The sequence below is a fragment of the Sceloporus undulatus genome, chromosome 5 (genome assembly GCF_019175285.1).
Source record: "Sceloporus undulatus isolate JIND9_A2432 ecotype Alabama chromosome 5, SceUnd_v1.1, whole genome shotgun sequence".
Lineage (NCBI taxonomy): Eukaryota > Metazoa > Chordata > Lepidosauria > Squamata > Phrynosomatidae > Sceloporus > Sceloporus undulatus.
This window is the reverse complement of record NC_056526.1, coordinates 104192566-104217221: the sequence shown is the minus strand read 5'-3', so window position 1 is coordinate 104217221 and position 24656 is coordinate 104192566. Positions and strand designations below refer to the sequence as shown.

General features: G+C 37.6%; 1 protein-coding gene and 1 long non-coding RNA gene across 2 annotated transcripts in view; both read right to left on the bottom strand.

The window, feature by feature from the left end:
• Positions 1-2671: 2671 nt before the first annotated feature.
• On the bottom strand, positions 2672-18252 carry LOC121931391. The gene is made up of 2 exons (XR_006104126.1): positions 18092-18252; positions 2672-4707 (listed from the first exon to the last, which is right to left on the bottom strand). It is a non-coding gene; the product is annotated as an uncharacterized LOC121931391 (long non-coding RNA).
• Positions 18253-19475: 1223 nt separating this feature from the next.
• Positions 19476-24656, bottom strand: part of ATXN10 (ataxin 10) — a gene marked incomplete at its 5' end in the record, with an annotated part of 103964 nt that continues 98783 nt past the window's right edge. Inside the window, one exon of the mRNA XM_042469656.1 lies at positions 19476-22399. Coding sequence (XP_042325590.1) covers positions 22209-22399 — 191 coding nt within the window. The remainder of the gene's footprint in view (positions 22400-24656) is intronic.

The following is a 24656-nucleotide window of genomic DNA, read 5'->3' as shown; positions in this document are numbered from 1 at the left end:
GAGTCGAATATTCATAACCAGCCTAGTTAACTGATCCAAAGCTCCAAATTGGGGTGCCAAGAGTACTTGTCACAAGCATTTGCTGAATAAGATGGATGGGTACATGGGAAAGGAATTAGAGCCACTTTCTGTATTCCTCAAAAGGAACAAGAAACAAATGCTAGGCTGAATTACTCAGGGATGATTTGCAAGTTCATCCTTTTGATGTTATAGCAGAAAAAGAGACGGCAAATGCACAAGTCAATTGCATATTCATTTCCATGTTTTTCTGTGTCTGGAGGTTCTTTTTTTTTAAGGACTATCTATTGCAGAGAAACTAGATGTACTTTAAGAATCTGTTCTTGAAAGACTTATGATCAATAGACGTCTTGAGAGAACGCTTAGCTGGATATTTGAATATTTCATCCTTTTTATTTTTGTATACATTAAGAGCATTTGATCCACATAGATCTCCTCAGTTTAGTTCAAGCAAGATTCCCCAAGAACGATATTAAAACACTGTTTTAATATAAGATGCATATTTATCTTCTTGCCAGCTAAACACTTCATTCCTTCCCTGTTGTTTGCACCTGACGTTCCCATTTGTTTCCTTCTCTGTATATATCTTGCTGTTATTGTTTTATATCTTCCTTCTTATTAGTTGAATATTTAATACATTTAATGCTTCCTAAACTGGTTATACAATTGATGTTAGTCAATCAAGAAGTACATGAAGAACTAGATATTTTCCCAAAAACTTTCTAAAAAGTGTTATTCCTGGGTGATATGAAATTGCACGGTTTTTAGTCATACCCATATATGCAGGTCACCTAACTTATTTTCTCTAACCTTGAACTCCCTTTCATAGAATTTCTCTATCACAACTTCATTTTACTTCTGTATCTTCAATTGCCTCTCATATGTCTCTGTTTGGAAGGTTGATTGTTGCCCCAAGACTGAACTTTACATCATTCCCCTTAAGCTGTCCTCTCCTTAATAAACTTTCCTTATTTTCTTGTGGGAAAAAGTCATAGCTTAATTTTTATCTCCTTCCCTTTGTTCATCACATTTAGCCCATAACCAAATGATGTTGCTACTTTCTTTAAAACATTTCAGATAGGTAGGTAGATAGACAAAATATCTGACAACTGTAGTCTTCTCTTTGTTGTTCCATTATGTTGTCTTGGTCCCAGGTTTAGCCAACACTCTGCTGCCAACACTTGTTTCCTGCCCACTCTGGATCTCTTTTCTTGGATCGCTTTTCTTTTTATCATTAAAACTCCTCAAGCTCTTGCTCTCACTTATTTGCCTCACTCTCCTATTTTAATAATACATCCCTGGCCATGATCTTGGCTCCTCCAAGTCCACATACTGGGTGATGGTCCAAAAACTTTTACTTCTTAAAAAGCCCAATGTGTTTCGATCTTGTCACCAACTGGCCTTTTTTAGGGGCTATTATAAAATAAAGTACATTTATTATAGTTGTGAGACTGGCACAACACATAAACCACCTTTAAAAACATAGGGGATTATCACATGTCTTTTCCCCAACGGGAACACGCATGTTTAACCGTCAATAATTGATTTTATAGTATTTTCCTGTGGCCGAGTGTATGCAGCCCAAATGCAATCCAGGTTTATCCCACAGCTTTTCAAGGATGGGAAAACCCTGTCCTTGAAAAACTGCGGGATAAACCCGGGTTGCATACGGGTTTATGCATACATGCCGCATAGGCCCAGCCACAGGAAAATGAGTTACTGACAGTTAAACGAGTGTGTATCCCCTCAGGGAAAAGACAGGATAAGTCATGTGAAATAGTCTTCACTATCTCTTAAAAACAAAACAGTAACTACTGTATTGCCCATATTATTATATACATACCTATTACCAGAAAGATCTGGAGTTCTGCAGTCTGCACTCTCAAAGTGGTCTCTTTGAGTATTAGAAGGAAGGGATTAGGACTACCAATGAGTTCATATGTATGGATTTTTTAAAAAATTGTTTCATCAAAGATAACCAGTGAGAAGATATATGGTGCAATCTTAACCCTAAAGGGTCAAGAATAAATAAGGAGTCTGACATGTTTAATGACAACCATTGGATATAAGCTCATTATACATTAATATACTCCAAGAAGAAGCTTATATTTTCCACTTTAGAAAGGAGGGAGGTTATACATCCTCCTTCACATTTTTTTATTTTCCCTTGCAGAATTAGCGATGACAAAAAATTATTTTCAATTGGAGAATAAATATTATTGGGAAATTAATGGGGTGGCTTTGGGGTGTTCCCTAGCCCCTGAAATGGCAAATTTTATACAGGGAAAATTTTGAGAAAGATATTATTTGCTCCAATGCATAACGTAAGGATAATCTTAAAATGTGGGCCAGGTACCTAGATGATGTGTTTTTTACATGGAAAGGCAATGCAGATGATTGTAAAAAATTCTATAAGTTAGTGAACTTCATTGATACCAATATTCAGTTTGATTTCCATTATAGTAACACAGAGATCCACTTTCTAGATTTTAGAATTAAAAAAGGTGATGATCTTATCACAAAAATGTACAGGAAATCTACAGACATAAATGCTTATTTGACGTTTGATAGCTGTCATCCCAGATCTATGAAACATAATCTCCCAAATCGACAGCTTCTTAGGGTGAAAAAGAACTGTTCCAGGGAGGAACAATTTGCAATGGATTGGATTTATTCAGTAAACAGTTAAGGGACAGAGGTTAGCCACAATATGTAATAGATAATAGACAGCATAAAGCAGTGTGTAGATATCGCTCAAAACTTTTGAAAAAACAAGACAAACCCCACAATAATTGTATATATTGTGCATTAACATTTAACCATGTCATAAACAATATACAACAATTTATAAAGAAACACTGGTATTTGATAGAAAATATTTCAAGATTTAAAAAAACCCAATGATTTCATATACAAGATCAAGAAATATTAAACTCATGGTGATGAGGGCAGATTTTAGGATCCCCAATAGAAAATGCAACAACACTGTGTTAGGGGCAAATATGCCCACAGAACATTTACCCATTTGGTCATTGTGTATATTGTAAATATACAATCAAAATGAAAGGATTCAACAATTTTGTAGACCAAAAAAGGTATGCCAGTTTACTCTGCCGTATGCCAGCATTGGCTACAGGCCTCAGATGAGTTGCTGACAATCTGTCCCCTTTCAATACTTGTAAAAGTACTTTGTAATTTATGCAATCTAATGTAAATGCAATAAAAATATATAGGGAGAACACCAAGATCTATCAAAGAACATTTGTCTATTTTGAATAATAAAAGAACATGGGCACATCTGGTAAGCCATTTTGAACAAATGAAACATTCAGGCCCGTTACAGACCGCCCAAAAGGGGCAGTCTTGGGCCGCTGCTGTTTGCTCCGTGAGGGAGCTGCAGCAGCCAAACCGCGCGACTCCCTCATGGAGCAAAAAAGGAGCGCGCAAATCGCGCTCCTTTCAGGAACCCAGAAGAGATGCTGCAAGTGCCAAAGCGCGCACTCACGATGTCTCTTCTGGGTTTGGACGTGTAGACGCAGAGTGTCCGCTACGTTAAGATGGCAGCGCCCATCTGTATAGGGCGCCACTATCTTGACGTATTGGTTACGCGCGAGGGGCAAGGCGCGTCTGGAAGCGCAGCCTCTTGCGCGTAATCGCGGCACGAGGACGGTGCCTCTTAGGCCCGTCTATAACGCGCCTCAGTAACTAACTTATGCTTCTGGTTACCAGAGGTGATAAATAATAAAAATATGCAGTAATATGAAAATTCAGCCTATCCAAATAAAAAAATTAAAAACTCTCTAGACAGAAATAATAACAAATGTTCATTTTTTTTTTACCACTCAAGCTGAATAGTAATGGCAGACTTTCTTGGGAGCTTGTATTAACAATTATGTTTTTCACCTTGGAACCTCTGTGTGCCATAATCTTTCCTTCCTATTGTTATCCTGGATTTTTCTGCTCTTGAAAAGCACACAGCAGTGGCTCCAAGTCTTTGGTTCATTTCATTCTCGAAGCCAGAAAAAGAACAGGCCCTAATCTCCTTTCAAAATGTTCTAGTGTTTTTTTCTGATAACCTTGCAAGCCCAAAGAAAATAATGAAGCATTGCCCACTCACCTCCTGGAGCAAATGGGGATAGCCATATTCTTGGAATTAGATAATGGAAAATGAGAGGGGGAGTGTTTCACATATATACACACCCAAACTCTCCCACTTCTGTATTTCATTCATTCGTGGGAAAACAGAAAGCACCCCAATAAACATAAATATTTCATTTCCACACCCCAGCATTATTTACACTTAGCAGCAGAGTTAATTATGACAGAATAAGTCATGGATACAGCAGTGAGGCAGAAACTATGGTGACAGCACATCTAAAAGCAATTTGCAAGTTGTACAATTTAGATTTTTTAAAAACCCAGCTGGTTTCATTATGAGATGGCACAGTCTTCGATGATGTCTTAGTGCCAAATCTTTTGAACCTGATTGCAAATCTACTGGGGGGGAGGGACCTCCAAAAGTTGATTTTCAGGATGTTAATCTCCTCTTCAAAGACCCCAGCTGCACAATTCCATAATGTCAGTTCTCTCACACTCATTAATTCATTAACAATCCTAGTCCTAAATGGCCTGAGTGAAGGGTCACAGAAGAAACGCCTCTTTCCATTTCTCTTCTGTATGTTCTGGTCCCTAGTAAAAGAAAAATAAAATACAAAAAGTGAACAGTGTTTGGGAAAAAATAGACTGTTTGATATTTTGAACTTATCATTTGACCCTTAAACCTTAAACTGATAACCAAAATTAATAATCTATTTTGACTAATTAAACAAATGCACAAGTTTAGAATAATGTGTTGTTTTTTTTGTATTTAGCAGCAAGTCATGTTTCTCAGATGTTAACTGCTGTTAGAGACTGCAGTCTTCACAAATGCACAATGGGAACATATTTGTTCACACATCCAGAAGATTGGTTGTACAGCATTATTGGAGAGACTACTATCTGAATATTTTAGCTCTAAAGGAAGTCTTGTTGTGTCTCCTTTGTGTATATTTCCACAAAAGAAATTACTGTTGGGTTTCAGGCATTTTTCTGTCCTCACTCTCTGGAATCTCCTAATCCAGTTATTTTCTGGTTTTTAAAGTTTGGGTTTATGAATTGTTTTACCTTTATGCAACCTTTTCCACATTGACTTGCACATCTGTCATGAGTGTTGTGGGGGATGGAGAGTCACAGTTTGCATAAGGAATTGGACATGACTCTTGGGCCGATAGTACTTTAAGGTCAGAACTTTGGCGCATAGGTTCAGGGCCCCACTCAGCAAAAACATGGTCCACAACTGCAGCAGGACTAGCATACAATATTTTGAAATGCTGTAATGTAAGTTACTATCTAAAGAGACCTCCTCATTCCATAAGTTTATTGAACCCAGAGTGTAAAATTACCTAGCAACAATGTTGTGTTCAGTCTCACCATTGCTCTACATCAATTGAGAGATTTAGGTAAAACACACTTGATGAGATACAAATGAGACAAAAATAATATGTTTCAATTGTCTGACTTTTAGTCAATTTTAAACTACTTACTAGAGGGGTAAGGCCTAGTACTTGTGAAAGGGATCAAGGAGTCCTAGTAGACCACAAGTTGAACACAAGTCAACAATGTGATGTGGCAGCTAAAAAGGCCAAAGCGATTTGGGCTGCTTCAATAGCAGTATAGTGTCTAGATCAAGGGAAGCAATAGTCCCACTCTATTCTGCTTTGGTGCCCACACAGTTCTGGGCACCACAGTTCAAAAAGGATGACAAGCTGGAGCATGTCCATAGGAGGGCAACCAAAATGGTTAAAAGTCTGGAAACCATGACTTATGAGTAGAGACTTAGAGAGCTGGGTATGTTTAGTCTGGAGAAGAGAAGGTTAAAAGGTGATATGATAGCCCTGATTGAGTATTTGAAGGAGTGTCATATTTGTTAGAAAAATTAATTATGGTTTGGTTATTTGTGGTTAAATCAGTTTAGCAGCAGCAGCAACACAGCAATAAGCATGTACTCCACAGGTATTTGGTAAAAACAACTAGATCTGAGCTTCTGGCAAATAAACAGGATACATTGGTAGGTTAAAAGAAACTTACTTTATTGCTCCATCTAGGTTCTACAAAAATAACTACTCGGTAAAGAAAACTATATAGTACTTGGTAGAAGAGTCCCTAAAGCTGACTCTCATGTATGTAAATAAGAAGAAAACATCTTTAGTAGCACAGCTTGGTGTCTGCATCCATGCTTGGTGAGAGCAGAGAGGAAAGAGAGACCTGAACAAAGGGCAATACATTTTTATTGATCCCTAGAAAGTGAGGGGTATAGGAAGTGACCTCTTTACAAGCAAACATATCAGTGTTCCTGCATAGAAGACACCCCCCTTCTCAAGGAAAGACACATAGAGCTACACACAAGCATTGATGCAAATACTCCAACAATATTAAGGCTGGATCAAGCTTGTTTTCTACTGCTCCAGAGACTAGGCCTGTTACAGACTGCCAAAATAAAGCTGCTTCGGGTCTCTTTGGAGGTATGCTGTTTAAATGATGCATGCATCCTAAGAATCCGGAAGCTGCACCAAAGCTGCCCTCCAGTGCTTAGGAATGGAGTTTGGCTTTGGCGTGACCTCCGGACTCTTAGGACCCATGCATCATTTAAATAGCATAACTCCAAAGAGACCCGAAGCAGCTTTATTTTGGCAGTCTGTAACAGGCCTAGGACACAGAACAATAGATTCAAACTACATGAAAAGAGATTCCACCTCAACATTAAGAGGAATTTCCTGACAGTAAGCGCTGTTCAACAGTGAAATACACTCCCTCGGAGTTTGGTGGAGTCTCCTTTTTGGAGGTTTTGGCTGGATAGCCATCTGTCTGGGGTGCTTTGATTGTGAGTTTCTGCATGGCAGAACGGGGTTAGACTGAATGGTTCTTGTGGTCCCCTCCAGCTCTAGGATTCTATGAGAGGGACTTACTTCTGAGTAATCTTGTCTCTTTTTTTTACATATTTTATATATTAGCAGGAGAGATCAATAGTTGTCAAAATATATTGGGGAGAATTTTGTCCCCAGTATTTGTCTTTACTCAGAGCAATTCCTGATGTGCTGTCAAGAAAGACTATAATTTTGAAACGATTGTATTTGTAAAATTAGCCAAACTCTTCTTGTTTAGAAAGGTCTTTTGGATCATGAGAATAAAGTTGAATGGTTTTTCAGCATTTTGTAATGCGCTGGCATATTTGAGTTGCCATCCTATTTTTAACTGAATGTTCATTATTCTCTGGTTTCTTATTGCTTTTATATTTTAAATTGTGTATTTCGTACAAGATTTTTTGGGGATAGGATTGAGGGGGATTTAACAAATAAGAAAACTAATACAAACAATAATTCTACAGCATTAAAAATGTAGCTGGCTGGTTCAGAGAAAGGACCATAAAATAGAATCATTAACAAAAATTTTGATTTCCTTAGCAACAAGAAAGAAAGTAGGCAAATGCCTTTATTATGACTTGCTGCCAAACAACAAACTCCACAGCCCAGATAGAAACTGCAGTAGTGCAGCTGACACACTGGGAAAAAATCAAACAAAATTAGCATGCCATTGCTTGTGGCCGAACCACTATGCCATTACGGGCGTTTTGCTTGTGTAGTAATTCCATTGGTGTTTTGCATTACATGGTGAAACCATAGGTTCCTTTTAAATAAAGGAATTGCTCAATGCGCCAGAAGGCACATCTGGAGGGAAGAACCAGCAACGTGAAATAATAATAAAAAAAGATAACATTGATGGGTGCTGGCTGAGTTCTTAAAAAATGAGAGTTTTTGGAGTTTTTGTTGGAAGATGGTCATTCTAACTATAGGCATCATGTAGATAATGCTACATGGTCTTAACCCCCCCCTTTTATTTTACTATTGAGTTTAGCTACATACACGTAGGAAGACGCACTCATTAGATAAAATATAGAGCAATATAGAGCAAAGTCTGCTGTATTGATCTAAAGTCCAGTAAAGGTTTTAAAAAGAAACTTGAGATACAATCCATTTTCTTGCCTTCCATGGACATAAACGCCCTGTGTGTATGTAAGAAGATAAGTCTCAGCTTCAATGGCACCTTTTCCCTTCCCACCTTCTCTCCAGTAATGGCTTTTAACAGAATCTGTTGCTTCTACAGGAAGCCATACAGCATGTTGAAGGAGATGGCTGATGTTTTTGCGGAAAGCTGAACAAATGCCAACACAGCCCTACTGTCACCCTCCGCTCCTGAGCAGCACATTCACACATGCATGGCTTTTTGTCCTTTGATTTCCATCATTTTTTTTAAAAAAAGCTACATTAATGTTCTTATATAATCAAAAGATACATTTCCTCATTCACTACCAGTCAGAATTTTATGTCATCTCTATACCTGTTGTTCATACTAGCCAGCCTCATCAATAGTTAGGGATAGTGGGTATTGTAATGAAAAAACAACCTGGTCGGCGGCCATTTGAAGAAAGGTGATCTAATATGTAGCAATGGTTCTCAAGCATTACTTATGTAAGAAAAGCAGATGATTTAGAGTTACTTTTGGATGTCAACCGTTCCCTTGGTTTTAACATTATATAATCCATACGAGTGATTATGGATTATGCATTGCCATTGAACCTTCCCCCCCCCCCAAGTATTGGCGAATGAGGAGAGAAACTGACAGATAAAACATTAATCTTGATGAAGACCTCTGGAAAATGTGGAATGGTTAAGAGTGGTTTATTATCAGTTATACTAAAACAAGAAGTGGCCATGTTTCAATGGCTTGTTGAGGAACACAGATTAACACTGTATGGCCATGAAATTGAATACTGTACTGTCCATTTGTTAAATATTTGGAGATACACTTTAGTAGCCTATCTTATGGAAGCTTGATTTAATTACCCCCAATTTACCTCTCTCTAAATAAAGGAGTTTCGTTTTCATATTCTGTCCCTTTATATGTGACTACTGGTAGGTGGTCCATTTCTTGAGGTTTTTATAGATAAAATTGTTGTACAAATATATGGCACCATGATTCATATATTTGCAGAATTCCCAGAATAAACTATTGAGAAGCCTCCTGCCTTATCTGAAACTCTAGCTTTACTTCTTGGAGAAAAAGTTGGATCTGCACCTATTGGCACTAAGATCAATACGGCATTTTTAGAAGTGTTTATGAGATAAGAGAATATAGTTCTGAAGAACTTGGAAAATGCATCTGGACTCAGCTATGGCAATGTCTACTGCTGACAAATTTTCTGTACCTGGATGCATTTTAGAGCTGTTCATTCCAGCTAGAGAAGATCCATTGTATTGATAAGACTTACATACATGTTGCATTATTATACACAATTTAGGTATTGATTCATTAGGTCTAGCAATGGGATTTAGGACTTGATCACACTGGAATACAAAATTATGTGTCTGTGTGCAAGCTACTATTTGTATAAAAATGAAAAAGGACAAAATGAGAGAATGTGAGAGGGACTGGGAGACCAAAGGCAGGGCCACAGAAATTCAGAAAGTGGACTGCTAATTCTCTAAAAAGTACAGTGTGCCCGCGTCATATGCGGGCACTTTTTACACGGCTTCCAGCTTATGCTGGAAGACCCGCACCATTTAATGAATAATGTATGCATGCACACGGCACTTACGATGTTGTGCCGCCACGTGCATGAGCCCCATTATGCTCAATGGGACTCAAGCATAGGCAAAACTTGCCTTACGCAGCAGGGTCTGAAACAGATCCCCGTGGAAGGCAAGGGACCACTGTATCTGAAGCAGAAGTTTCCACATCTTGATTCTTTTCTTCAGCCAAATAAGCATGTACCCTTGAGAAACTATTGTCCTCAGCATGACCTACATTTCCAGCTGGTAAAATCCTCTGGCATTCCCCATGTTGTCATGAAGGAAATTGCAGAAGGCATGTTGAAAAGAAAAATATCTGGTCACCCTAACTTAGCTTCAGGATAAACAAGGGCAAACTCAACAACATAAACATGTGAAATAAGAATAAAAAACCAAACCACTTTAAAACCCAGAAATGTTTCCAATAAGACACTCCCTGAAATTCAGGAACACAAAACCCCCAACAGGGTAAAAATACCCCCAACCTCTTCAGCTTCTTTGATTCTTCTTCCCCATCCCCACTCCCACCAACAACTGGATTCCATCATCATGTCATTTATCCAAAAACGTTGTGGTGGCTGTAGGAGTATGAAACAACTTTTCTCTAACCACTGAAGGAACTTTCCATCTGGTGGAGCAAAGCCATGTGTTCCGCAGGAACTGAATCTTTCTCCAGAACTTGTAAATGTTTTTAGTGACAATCATGGGACAGGCAATCCTCCAGACTGAAGAAATGATTTAGTTTGTGGAATACACCCATAGACTGGAGATGTAAAACCACCGAAAAATGGTCATGCACCCCACCCTGGCTGCACAGACAACAAAACTAAATGATCACTGGAATATGCCATTTCAGAATGCAGGTAGGAGGTAAAAGGACAGAAGCAGCATGGCAAGGAGATCTGCTATAAGGAAGAAGGGTTTAATATGGTTGTTTTGTGTGTGCAAGGGTTCTTTTAACAGCCAGAGACATCCAAAACCTATTATCTTTCCCACCACCCCACATGAATAGAAGAGATTCATCATGTAATTCAGTAATCCTGCTCTCAAGATTAGCCATGTCGCACAATACTGTATTAGAGTTTCTACACTTATCCCATGCTAGAGGTAAAAGATTTTATACCATCTTAAACTGGAACTTTATTTCCATGAGGGGTTATGCTCTCCAACCAAAGCTAAGTGTGATTGATCCCCTGTGCAGTTCCAAAACCCTGGGCTCCTGCCATTCTCCTTTCCCCTCGGGTTCTCTTTCTGGATCAGGTTTCAAGGGGTCTCAAGGTGATCCCATGGAAATGTTGTTCAGTGGATTCACTGTGGTAAACATGGCCAAACTCTCTATCAAAACTTAACAAGAGCAGCGTGACACAGCTGTCAATATACTGGGCTAATGCAATGCCTAAATTTAGCTCTGACAATATAGACAAACTTCATAACAACAAAAACATGGAGACCATATGGCTAAACATGAGCGCTTCCTCCCCTGCATGCTTAAAAATATAGTTGTCTGAGGAAGAAATATGTAATTTCAAAACAGCCTTTTTTGTTGGCATAATAGAAATATTACCATAATGTGGAGGTTGATCTTAGGACAAGGCTAGCTCTGCATTTATTCCACCTTCTTAAATAGTGCTTAGACTAAATACCCTAAAGGTACCAAATCCTGTTTGATCTTAGAAGCTCAGCAGGTTAGTACTTGGTCAGTTCTGGTTAGTATTTGGATGGGAGACTACCACTGTGCAATTACCAAGTGCTGTGAGCTACATTTCTGAGGAGGGAACTGGCAAAGCCACCTCTGAGTATTTCTTGCCTAAGAAACCCTATGAAGTTCATGGGGTTGCCGGAGTTTGACAGCCAACTTGAAGGCACGTGCACACACACACACACACACACACACACACACACACACACACACAGAGGATGCAGCCATCTTCTAGCTGTTATCTTCTGAACTAAACTATTCTTCCCTAGTGCAATTTTATTCTTTATTAATTACACTGTAGTGAATAGGATGAAGCAACCTTTTTCAAGCAGTACAGGTGTCTCTATGTGTATGAATAACAAAGGTGAGAATTAACATAAAAATAAAAACTTAATTTTTACCCCGCCTCTCTGTCGAGGGCAATCAAGGCGGCTTACAATTAAAATGACAGCATACATATCCCATATCCCAATCATTCCCTCCCTCCCCTAAAACATCAATTAAACAGAACTAAACATTAAAAGCAATACAATTAAAATAGTCAGGGACGGGCAGATGGGGTACAAGTACTTAGTGAAAGATAGATTCGGTTGGTGGCTGGGTTTGCTATTCAGGAAAGGCCTGCCCGAAGAGATCCATCTTGACAGCCTTTTTAAAGTTGTTCAAGCTGGTAATATGACAGATCTCCTCCAGCAGGCCATTCTGTACTCTGGGAGTGGTTGAAGGAAAGGACCTCTGGGAAGTTGCAGTTAACCTGGTCTTAATAGGTTGCAATAAATTCTTCTCAGAGGACCTGAGTGCGCAGGGTGGATTATACGGAAGAAGGTTCTTAGATAGGTTGGACCCAAGCCATGTAGGGCTTTAACATCTGGATTGTACAGTGACATTTTTTTTAAAAAAAGGAGCCAGGAGAGTATTTCTGTGTGTGATCACTGTGGTTCATTTCAGGTAGATAGTCTGTAAATAATATTGACTAGCTGCTTTTAATCTTGCATGCATTCTGGCTTCGAAAAGGTTTCTTGTGTGCATAGTTGCATAGAAGACAACAGCTCAGAATCCAAAAGTGTTATTTCTTCATAAACATATGAATGGAGGCTGAGGAGCCTACAGACAGAATGGAAAACCACGGATTGATAAATTTAGAAGGGATGTTCAAAACCAGCACAGATAATTAAAACAATAAAAGAGGTGTTTTCTTACTGATAGCTGCAAGGTTAATTTTTTTTCTTTTGAAGGCATGTTTGCAGGAAGGGCTTGACTGCAACTGTAGGCTTCTAACCAGCTTATTTGGCAGCCCACAGAAATTTCAAGGGTGACATTAATATGAAAGAAGTTATATTTTCTTTATTGTGAAGTTCAGGCCAAAGAGACACATCAAAAAAGGGGGAAACTATCTATGAAAGCTGTATATATCCCATTATTTTATGCTCCAGATTTTAAAGACCCATCCAATTATGCCAGCCTTTGAATAGTAACTTCACTACCTGTCCATTCAGAGTGCTGGCTTTTATCTTTTTAGTGCCAAACGGCTTGGGACCTACATTCCTTCAGAACTGCTATCTGCCACACCAATCTGGCAGAGAATTCTGATCATTCTTAAGATGTTCTTCTTCAGTTCCTTTCATGTTTGTAAGATAGGAAAAAGGCCTTTTTGTTTGTAGGTCCCAGCCTTTAAAACTCTTCCTACACGCAGAATCTGGAAAAAATAATTAAATTGTTAAATATTGGATCCCCCTCTCTCAATGGCTGGATGTCTCATATTGTTTGATTAATGACATTTATTCCGACACTTCAAAATCCAGGTATTTTAAGTCATTATAATGAAACCTAGTTTAAGGGATGGGGTAGTACCCTCTCTGACTAATATAATTAGGACAGGAAGGCCTCAAAAGAGCGAGGTTTAGGACCAGAGAAAATGCATGACTAGGCTTGTTCTACTCTGCCTGATGCCTTGGAGATTTTAGGAGGCAAAAATGGAGAATAAGAGGAACTGTCAGGGATGGAATATGGAAACAGGAAGGTGATTTATTTGCTTTTCAGGAGGCTCTTTGGAAATGTTAGACCCTTTCTGGATGAAGGCTCATGTTCTTACATCCCCATATTAGCCCATTTGGACGTTTTTGGAGTCTAAGTGGCAAGTGAGGAGGGGAACAAGATTATGACCCTCTTAAATTCATTATTGGAAGATTTTCAGCATTCTCTCTCACTCCCTCCCTCTTTGCTATTTAGAGCACGTGGAATTTTTAGATAACTAGTATTTCCTGCACGATTTTCTTAATTAAAGCTTCCCATTTGCTCAGAAGTAAGATTGAAAGACATGGCAATAAATATCTTTTGTAGTCCAATAAATAAACCATGAGATTCGGTCACTTCCTTTTAAGAAGTTAGGGCTTGAACAAACAGGCCAAAGTAAAGCTGCTTCAGGTCACTTTGGAGGTATGCTGTTTAAATGACACACACATCTTAAGAAGCCAGAAGCTGCACCAAGCTGTGCTTCAGTCCTTAGGACTGAAGCATGGCTTTGGTGCGACTTCCAGCCTCTTAATAATTTAACTAGCATACCTCTAAAGTGACACGACACAGTTTTATTTTGGCCTGTCTGTCCAGGCCCTAGAGATCCTCTGTCTAGTCAGCACCATCTTCCTCCCCTCACATCTTCCTCCACAGAGATGGTGCCCTTAAAGAGTTCCTCTTTTACCTGAAGTATGATTTAGCCAGTAGTTAGGATGTAGCCTTCCCCATGCATATGTAGATTTCAAGCCATTAGTAAAGTTTTTATTAATTGCAAGCTACTTGCCATTTGTTGTTTTTGAGTCAGTTTCAGTTCTAAGAGAAGCGGAGACACATTTCTGCTATTCTGCAGATTTAAAGCTAAACGGTAGCAGGACTAGCTTTGATTTTTAAATATTTTGTTTCCTGAACAAAAGCTGAAGTCTTAGAAAACTTGAATCGCTCCAACATTCATCTCCTCAAAATTTGCTTTTATTTTCTGGTTTTGTATATTTGGGAGGAGGGGAGTTATAATGAATTTATTTGTACTCCATTAGTATGTGTATTGATCACACAGTGCTGTGCACCTATGTAATTCAGTGAATTTCCCCCCCTTAAATTATCTTTCTTGACTTCTCACCCATTCTCTCAGATGTAGGCTCCATTGAAGTTCTGAATGGCTTACTTCCAGGTTAAAAGGTACAGGATTTCTTGATCAATTTCCAAGAAGCTCACTTTTTATAGGTGACAAAAGAAGGAGCCAGAGGTCTTATGATTTGGCCAGAGAGTAGATGTTTTTGGGCAATATTCATGTATTCAACTGCCCCTGGTCTACTTTAATTCCTTCTTGAATTTGAGTGCCCTCTTAATTTAGTCCTGTAGTCGTGTAGTCCTATATTCCTATATAGGCTACTTACTTGTAAATATATTTCCCAGAATTTTACTGAAAAATATAAATCATATCAAAGCCTAATACCTTTGGATAGTTAGTGTTAGAAAGCATGAAAACATGGTTGATCAAGCTTTCTAATACATAAAATAATATTGTACAGAATTAATATTGTAGGCAGTATTCAAATGTTTTCATTAAAACATTAATCCAAAAACAACACCTGGTTTAAACCAATAATAACAACAACAAGAACAACCACCTCTTAAAAAAACAACCCCCCCATTCTAACTCTAGTTTATTGTGGCACCAGAGCTCCCTGACAGAGAAGGCTAAATGTCTCACAAAACTATAGTTTCCTAGTATTGAGCCAGGGCACTTAAAGCAGTCTCAAACTGGATTATTTCTGCAGTGTGTTTTGGACCTAAATCAACTCAAACATTTAATTCTTTATTGAGTTTTAAACTTACAAGATATTCAAAGGGTGAATGAACAGTGTACATGTTGGCAGGTCTGGGAGAGGATGGAGAGAGGAGAGAGATACAGACCAGTTAAAAAATTTAAATGAATACGTTGCAAGATCTCATGCTCTAGGAGTTTCCAAATGTGTTTGATTTCCACAATTCCTAGCAAATAATCATAGCATATGATTTGCAGTCCATGTAAGACAAGTGCTCAATTTTGAAAGGCAAATTCAAAACCAAAAAGGAGCACTTTGGAAGGAACTAATAATAAAATGTGCCGATAATAAAATGTGTTCCTTGGGGGAAAATGGAGGCAACCCCATGCTATTCTCTGCAAATCCCATCTAGATGGCATTGGAGGTAGCAGCTTAGTTTTGAGCCTCACAGCTCATTTAATCTATTGCTTGTTTTTATTGTTTTATTGCCTTCTTGCTTGTTCATTTTACTGTTGTTTTTATGGATTTAATCATTTAATTGACTTTTAAGCGACAAGATAAAGATTAACAAGTGACTACTAAGTTGTTCTCCCCTTGTGAGCTCCGAACTCTCCAACTTTCAGTTTGAATATCTGAGCCACTAAATGAAAGAGTAAAAGACCCTGTTGATATGCATGAGAATCTGAAATTTTATTTCAGATGAGAGAGAAAGAAAACGGATATTCACACTGGAGATAAGATATATTTGTCGCTTCTGGTGGTTTGTGCTTTGCTTTACTGCTGTTTGCTTTTGTTCTATGACTAATATTAATGTTGCTGGGTCAAGCTCAAAGATGTTTCCCTTAGTGCAACTATTGAAAGAAGATGATCTGCAGTGGCTTTGTTTGCTAACTGGAGTGACTGAGTTCCGGTTGTTGGTAATGAGTCAAAAAGGAAAGTGAAGAGGATTCTTAGGACTCTTGGGAGACAGATGGAGAGGACCTGCTATTGATATGCTATTATTATTACCAATAGTAGCTTGTAATTATTATTTCAGTATTGATTTGTTTTCTCAGTTTTTGCCTCTTTTGGGAGGGACCTTGTCATTTCCAGGCTACCAGATATTTGGGAGGTTTTAATGCTCTGCAGGCATCGGATCCCATCTGATCTTGGAAGCAAAGTAGGATCTGTGCTGGTTAGCACTTGGATGGGAGACCATCAATGAATACCCAGTGATGTAGGCCATATTTTAGAAGGAAGAAAAGGCAAAACCTCCTCTGAGTATTCCTTACCTAATAAAAGTCTGTGAAATGAATGGGGTTGTCACATGTCAACAGAAGAGTTGAATGTGCTTGCAAGCACATGCACATACATAGAGAGTTCATGAGGAATTATTTTCTAGTTAAGAATAGATTGTAAGTTTTCAACTTAATTGCTGCTCAAGTAACTGTGAAAGGCAGAGAGGTGTAGATCCTTTAATGATCCAGTCTTTAATGATTTTGTGTCCTCTAAAGGAGAAGAGGGCCAGACGGTGTTTACTATTCTAGTTGGAAACATGTTTCCAGTCCTAGCTGGTGATAATAAATCTCTAGCTAATGATGGGGACCTGCTGAATAGCCCCTAGGCCCATTTCCACTGATATGTCACATATAGAATTTTTAGCAAATCAGTCTTTTGGGGTGGCTAAAGTGATGCAGAATGTTTATCGTGAACTAGGAGAAATTGTGGTAACTCCTAACCATTTGGTCCCTCCTGTCTCAAATAAAAATTAGATAATGGCAACCCAACTGTTCTTTGGGAGCTTCAACACTCCCTCACTCCACTTTCCCTGCACTCCATGTTTCTACAGTGGTGGGAGCATTCATTGAAGGGCACAGCATACCACCCACTTGCACGGTAATTTCAGATTGTTTGAAATATGTTTTCTTTTAAAGGTGGTATGCCATGCTGAGATTTAGTTTCAGTAGTTTAAATACCATCTTAATTGCTGGGGCAAATCCCATCACTTGCTTTCACACTAATGAATTAAGTAACACAATTAACCAAATTAAATAATTCTAAGTATCATCATTAACAGCAACAAATTAATATCCCAAACCATAATGGACAACACTGACAAACTTTGAAATCTAATGGTCTAAGCCCTGCACAAAGGAGAATTGTCAAAATACAGTATTTCTCTTCCCAGCTGAAGATGTTTTTATTTACTTGGGCTTCTAGATCTTTTAGTCTTTTACACTCATTTTATGTAGCTTATGACAGTTTTCTTAGCATTTGACTTTCCTGGTGTTGTCAGGTTAAGCATACACTACTCTGGAAGTCTTCAGATTAAACTGTGATATTAAACTCTTGTGGAGCCTGAGTATTTCCTGACAGGAGGGAAATCAATTTGTGAAGCTGATAATTAAGTCCTCTCATCCCAGGAATATGGACGTTGACCATCCTTGGTGTAGTGGTTCATGGAGGACTGAGTCCTCAGTCTTGTCTGTTAAATAAGGTATTAACATGCAGAGTAATTTGTTTTAAAGGACAGACAATGAAGGACAAAAAGAATATCCATGTCCATTACACCAAAGAGAGTCAATCAGACAGCCTGGGACCAATCATCCCAAGTACAAATTCCTGAAAGCTTGAGCTGCTCAGCACTTGTCAAAGCATTCCAGGCGTCCTCTAAGAGGTGTCACTGCCCTTTATAAACTACATAACAGCCTTGTCAATGCAGCCCTCTGGATTCTGGGGTTTCTATTTTGCCACCTATTCCTGGCGTCTCCCCAGGGGATCCACTAAACAAGCCTGAAGTTTTTAAACAAACAAGAGTTTAATTGAGAAGCCCACGCAGAGAGAGAAAGAACCAGCCAGCCAATTGGAATTAATAAAAAAAGAGAGAACATATTTAGGAGGGGTTCATAAAAGACGGGAAGGAGGATAAGGGCCTCAAGAAGACGTCATACCTGTAAGCACAGTATTACTCCTTTCATAAGATCCCCTTGATGAAATGTGTAGGATTTGACTGCACCCTGTGAAGAACACTTTTTCCCAACAAGCTGTTCCCAGGGTGTTGAAAAGCTATCATTCATAAAAAATTATTGAGGGGGAAGGAGGTAGCAAAGGCGAGTTCAGAAGGCCACCGGCTCCAGTGGAAATAACAGAATAAGGCCCTCTGTAAAGCAGGCACCTGTTTTGCAGCCTCAACAATAGTTTAACTAGAAAGCTTAAGTCTTACACAGGAGGGGAACAGAAAGAAATAACTTGAAAAGAGTTGTTGTTCTTATATCAAAATACAAGTTTTTAACCCACAGAATGTTGCACCATACAGGATAAGTCCACTCTATACTGAAAAGATATGTAATTTGCAATGATGAAATCGATGCACAAACACTGTGCATGGAAAAAAGTACAGAATCCAGTCAAATAGTAAACCTATTCTGTTAATTTCAATGGGATTAAAGTATAATTAACTATAGTTTCAATCCACCCCAGTGTTTTAGTATGGAGTGCAATTTATGGATTATGATGAATTTTGTCGGGCATTTCCTCTTTTGCGATGATGTGACCTAGCACTGGAATACAACACACAACTGTTGAATAAAATAAATCAGCATTTTGAGTGAAATCAATGTGTGTGGTATATTACAGAATACAGAAGCACAAGGCCTTTCTTTGAGGAACGAAATGTTAATTATCAAAAAGAAATAAGTATAAATATTTGTAAGGTGTTCCTAGATTACTTTTTTCAGTATACACCTTCAATAACCAAGGGAACAACACCCCCCCCTCAAAAAACCTAATCAACATTTTTGTACGGATTTAACTTCTTAAAAGTTTGTAACATGTAAACAATGTCCCTTCTAACTTTATAGATATAATAGGAGAGTTGTATGTGTATATCTTTCTCCTAATAAATTGTAAGGTCTTTTCTCTATTGTTTTAACAAAAAGTGGGGTATAATTCAAAGTTTTATTATTGTGAAGTATTATTATTATTTTATTATATAGCAGGATGAACTCTTACAATTTGTAAATTGGAAACTATTATAGCAAAATACACAGGTAATGCCAGTTTAGTGCCTAGTTATTATCATTTAATTATTAATGCAACTGAATATCATTGTATATAATGTGAAGCAACATATGGGGGAAGATTTCTGTTCTCCATGATTAACTAAAATTGTATGTCTTTCAGAACTTTGAACAGCTCTTAAAATATAATTGCTTGTACTTTATGGAATTCAAATGTTGATTCAGATATGGAATTCAGACTATTTATTTTGATCCAAATGTTTGATTTTGCATGTATTTTCATGTACATTCACAATGTTTTTTAGAGTACAGATTCATGCAGAACAACTGAAATGAAAGCGGAATTCATTCTGACAAACAAACAATCATTTGGATATATTAAGAAATATTGGGGCAGGACATACTGTACATATCAAAAATATATGTTTTGGCCATTTTTGCTTTAGGAATGCTAATGTACTATGGATTGATGTATGTAATAAAATGTAATAAAAGAGACATCACAAGTGAGCTAGAGAGAAGATATCTCTTGGACCCCATGATTCAAAAGCTACTAAAAGGCACAGCATGCAATTCATTTACAGAGTTTATTCATACCTTCCTGTCACAAATTAAAACATATGTGCGTGCACACACACACACACAGTCACCCATTATCATTAAAATCCTGATCAACCTTTTTTTAAAGAATGGAAAAAAGAAAATTGATTTATTTTATTTATAAACTCTTAAAACCAGTAAGATTACCACAAGATTTGATCCAACAACTTTTTTTACCCCTTTCAAACACATTTTAATCACCAGTTAATGCCCTCTAGCATGCAAAACACACCCCATAGAAGACTTCACTGGAGGACAGGGGAACTGTTTTGCTTAAATCATTAATCCATTCTACCAAACTGAAAGCCAGCCACTCTCAATAGAGTCACCAGTACGTTTTCTCCTGTGAAACTTGCAAATTCCCCTTTGGAATTCAAATGACAAAATAAAGATCTATTATGTATTTACAACAGATGGGAAAATGCACCAAAACCAGAACTTATTTACATGTATTTGTTGCTGCTCATTGTTCTCTGATGGGTATGGTTATATTTCACTAGTAACCAACCTTACTTGAAAGTACTGATACAATGGGAAAAAAGGCAAGCTCATAGTACATTAAACGTAGTGCACACAATTTTAACGCTGTATGCAAAGCTTCTTTGCATTTTTTTCCTGCCCTCAGAGGGTTCATAGCTGACCTAATACTGAGCCAGCTCCTCACTGATCTATCAAAACGCTGAACAGTGATAGATGATGAGTGACAGATAGATGAGGGATAGATAATATTTACTTTTGATATGGTTTTGCTGAAATATGTCTGTCACTGTAATTGTGCCTGGCTAGATGTTTATTCCTCCATAAGGCCAAACACAAAGAAACTGTAGTAGCATTGAATAATCTCATTTTAAATAAGATTTGGTTTTAGAAGTTCTTAGGTTTGACAACTGAAGTGTGCATATAATGAAATCAGGAATAAATCTGTTGTGGTTTTTGTTTTTGATCCCAAGACAGACAATCTGGGGCACAGGGAGTTAACTGACCACTGTCTCTCTCCCACCCATCCAATTCATGCCACATTCCAGAGTGGCAGAGTTCAACAACAATACAGAATAGTATCCAAAATAGTGAGGCAGATCCTTCCATTCTTCTGTCTCTCTTGAATTAATTAATTGGAAATGAGTTCTGTCAATGTTTTGGAAAGGCAGAGAATGAAAAGAAATGGCTAGAATTAATCACAGTGAGAAACGACCTCTTAAGTTTTCAAGAGTTTAGAGAAAGCCACGAGAAGAAAAATAAATAAATAAATAAGTAAAAGAAAAGAAACATAAGATGATTTACTAAGAGAATGAAAAAAATTCAAGCGAACACCATGTTCTTCAGAAAGAGAGACGGGACAGAGCGATATAACACTATAATGCCAGTGCTGGTATTTAATTTGTTTTTTTAAAAATAAATTATAGAAAAAGAATATGAGACAGAATATGTATAGGTTGCTATTTAATGTATTAACAATACATATACATACAGAGTTTGAGTGTGTCATTTAATGTGCAATAAGCAACACGAGCAGGATTTCTAATGGTTAAGACACATTAGGGCACATTTCAGCTATCCTTTAGAAGAGGGATATTATCACCAAACATCATTCCTGACTCATGCTTTATCTCTGCTTCCAAAGTTTTCCCCTTCCAAAAGTGGGATGGGAGGGAATGATAGGTATTTATACAAGGGAAAACTTTTTGCATATGGGTCAGACACATAAGACCTGGAGGAAGCTTCGAAGGAAGTGGGGCCACATGTGCATCTTTTGTTGTAGCATTAGGAAAACACATTAAGTCCTGTTGAGGTGCTACCAACAAGGTTTTCTTAATCACTGCATCTTTCACATTCATCACACTGAACCAATTGCATTTCATTGTCATTTTCCCTATGTGGAAAGCAACATTTCTGAAGAGAGGTTCCTATTCACAAAGAGTCTTTCAATGCAAGCAAGATTTATATTTTTCTAGGATGCTGGATCACATGGAGAATTACCACACAAGCAAGAACCTCTCCTCTTCATTATCTCTAAAACATTTATCAGTAAAAGATCTAGAATTTAGGATCCGCAGTTCACTTACCACTTTTATAAAATCCAGAAAGGGTCAAGGGGTTTAATTAGTTTTGGGACTGTATGAACCAGTGCCACTCCACTGATAAAGTGCTCTTTCAATGGCTGAAGACCCTGTCAGCAGAATGAGGAGACCATCTGCCACACTTTTCCCAATCCACTGGAGCAGATTTCAATGGAGAAATGAACAAAGTGTGAAGAATAGAGAACCAGTAAAAAATGTCTCCCTTTTTGTTTCATTGGTGAAAGTCTCTCCTGGATTCCATTGAATGACACCCTAAGATACCATAATATAACATTACTTCAACAAACAGATTTTTGATGACGCTGAAAGTTTTATACCTGTAGCATATTGATGTCATATGTGAAGGTGAACATCTTTGACATTTTAACTATTTATTGATCTGGCATCTTTCTGGCAGATTTCAAAACTAGCTTCTGGCCATGCTGCTCAACTTCCATTCCCATGCTTTCAAGAACAGAATTGTCGGCCAGTCCTTGCTGCTTCATCTGTGCAATGAGCTCCTGGTTTCTCTCATTCCGTTCAGTGAGGTTGCGGATTGTGTATATTGCCCATTGGCTTACAACTATTTAATACAGTTAAGGAATTTCTACTGTTTGTTTTAATGTAAAATATATATAGCATATGAAATAGATTAATAAATATTGGTATTTCAGTTAATTTTAACAGACAAGTCATCTCAATAATACAATTTAATCCATTCACTTTAATACTATACTGTGGGGGAAAGTAAATTCAAATATTAGAAAAGAAACAGATTATGATTCTGCTCTTTTACTACTTTTTTGAACTTTTCACACTGAAAATGCATGAAGATCACACAACCATGTGGATAATTACAATCGATATCAAATGCTTAACCATACAAATAGGATCATTAGAAAATAAAAGTGGTTTCATTCAAGAATGATCCATTTCCAGAAATCAGATAACATTTTAGAACTTAGATGGAAGGTTTAATTTATGAAAGGAGAGGCACAGAGCAACCTTATTCATGTCTACTGAAAAGGTATGCTCCACTGAGTTCAGAGGGATCAGGATTCCTATGTAGGCGTGTATAGCATGGTTGGGAATCATGCAACCTTCCAGATGTTATAGGACTCTAAATTCCAGAAGCCTCAGCAACAATTGCCAATAGTATGAAATGACAGGATTCAACAACTTCTCGATGGCTGTATAATTTCTACACCTTATATATAGGATTACAGATGTAGATATATATTTTAAAAATCTGAACATAATCAATTTTATTGTAATGTTTAAACAGCATATTTTTTCTATTTCAACAAATTATATTATGTATAATTATATTTATACTTATTGCTTATTTCATGTTTAAGTTACTTAGTTTCACCTTGAGATGTACTACTTCCACAAAATGTAAATTTTATAATAAAATTAAAGTTTTAAATCCCTATAATGGAAGATAATTTTTTTTCTAAGAAAATAACAAGTAACAGCCTGAAACAATCTATTCTTCTTTCATGGTGGTCCCCCTTCAAGCAAACTCTACGACAAACACTAGATCAAGGTTTAACAATTCCCATTATCATTGAAAAACTATGTTTCTGAGGACTACATTATAACCATTCAACAACCAAGGTGCTATGACCCAAATATGTAATTGCTCTCAATACACCTATAGAACAGACAAGGAATTCTGACTCACACCATGCAAGAACGGAGTGCCTGTAGGGCACCAATTATCTGTGACATGTAGCTTCACATCCAGGAGAAAGTTAAGTATAATTTATTCATAGCCTTCATATTTTCTTGCTAGGTTAAATATGGCTATTTGTCTGGAAGGCAAAGGAGAAGCTGTCTGGAGTCTAGGTGAAGCAAGAATGCCATCTAAAATTATTACAAAGCCTGTAGGAATTATGGAATAGATATTGGTCAACATAGATTGCTTTTTGCATACCCTTTCTAAATATAATAAAACACTCAGTTCATGTCGGATCTTTGAGAATACTCAACCATTCATTTATACTGTACATTTACCAAAACACTCCCAAACCAAATACATAGAGCACTTCCAAAGAAGTACTACTATAATAATCAATGTAGAAAAATAAAGATGTCAACAACAACAACAAAGAACATAAGATCTGTTTCAGAAGTTCCAAGAAATCAAAGTGAAATTTAAATCAGGAGTGGAGATGTTATATGAACAGCAGAGGAACACATTACTGTACATGAACAAGTAGAAATAAAAAGCCAATGGACACAATACACTGAAGAACTATATAAAAGGAATGAAAGGATAACCTTTCATCTCACCACAGATAATTTATGTAACATTAGACAATGAAGAAACTAAAACAGTTCAAGATTTTCCATAGTTTGGCTCAGTCATTATAATCAGAATGGAGATTTCAGTCAAGAAATCAAAAGAGGACTAGGTGCTGGAGAAGAGTTCAGTGGATACCCTGGAGAACTGAAAAGACAAATAATTAGAGCAAAACAAGCCTGAATAACCCTACTGTAATACTGTGGACATATCATGAGAAGACATGACTAGAAAAGCTAATGCTTGGTATGGTGAAAGGCAGTAAAAATGTGGAAGACCACATTTCAGGTGGATAAACTCAATCAAGGAAGCCACAGCCTTGCGTCAATCAAGGAGCCCTGGTGGCGCAGTGGTTAAATGCGTCAATCAAGGAGCCCTGGTGGCGCAGTGGTTAAATGCCTGTACTGCAGCCACTCACTCAAAACCACAAGGTTGCGAGTTCAAGACCAGCAAAAGGGCTCAAGCTTGACTCAGGCTTGCATCCTTCCGAGGTCGCTAAAATGAGTAACCAGATTGCTGGGGGGAAATTAGC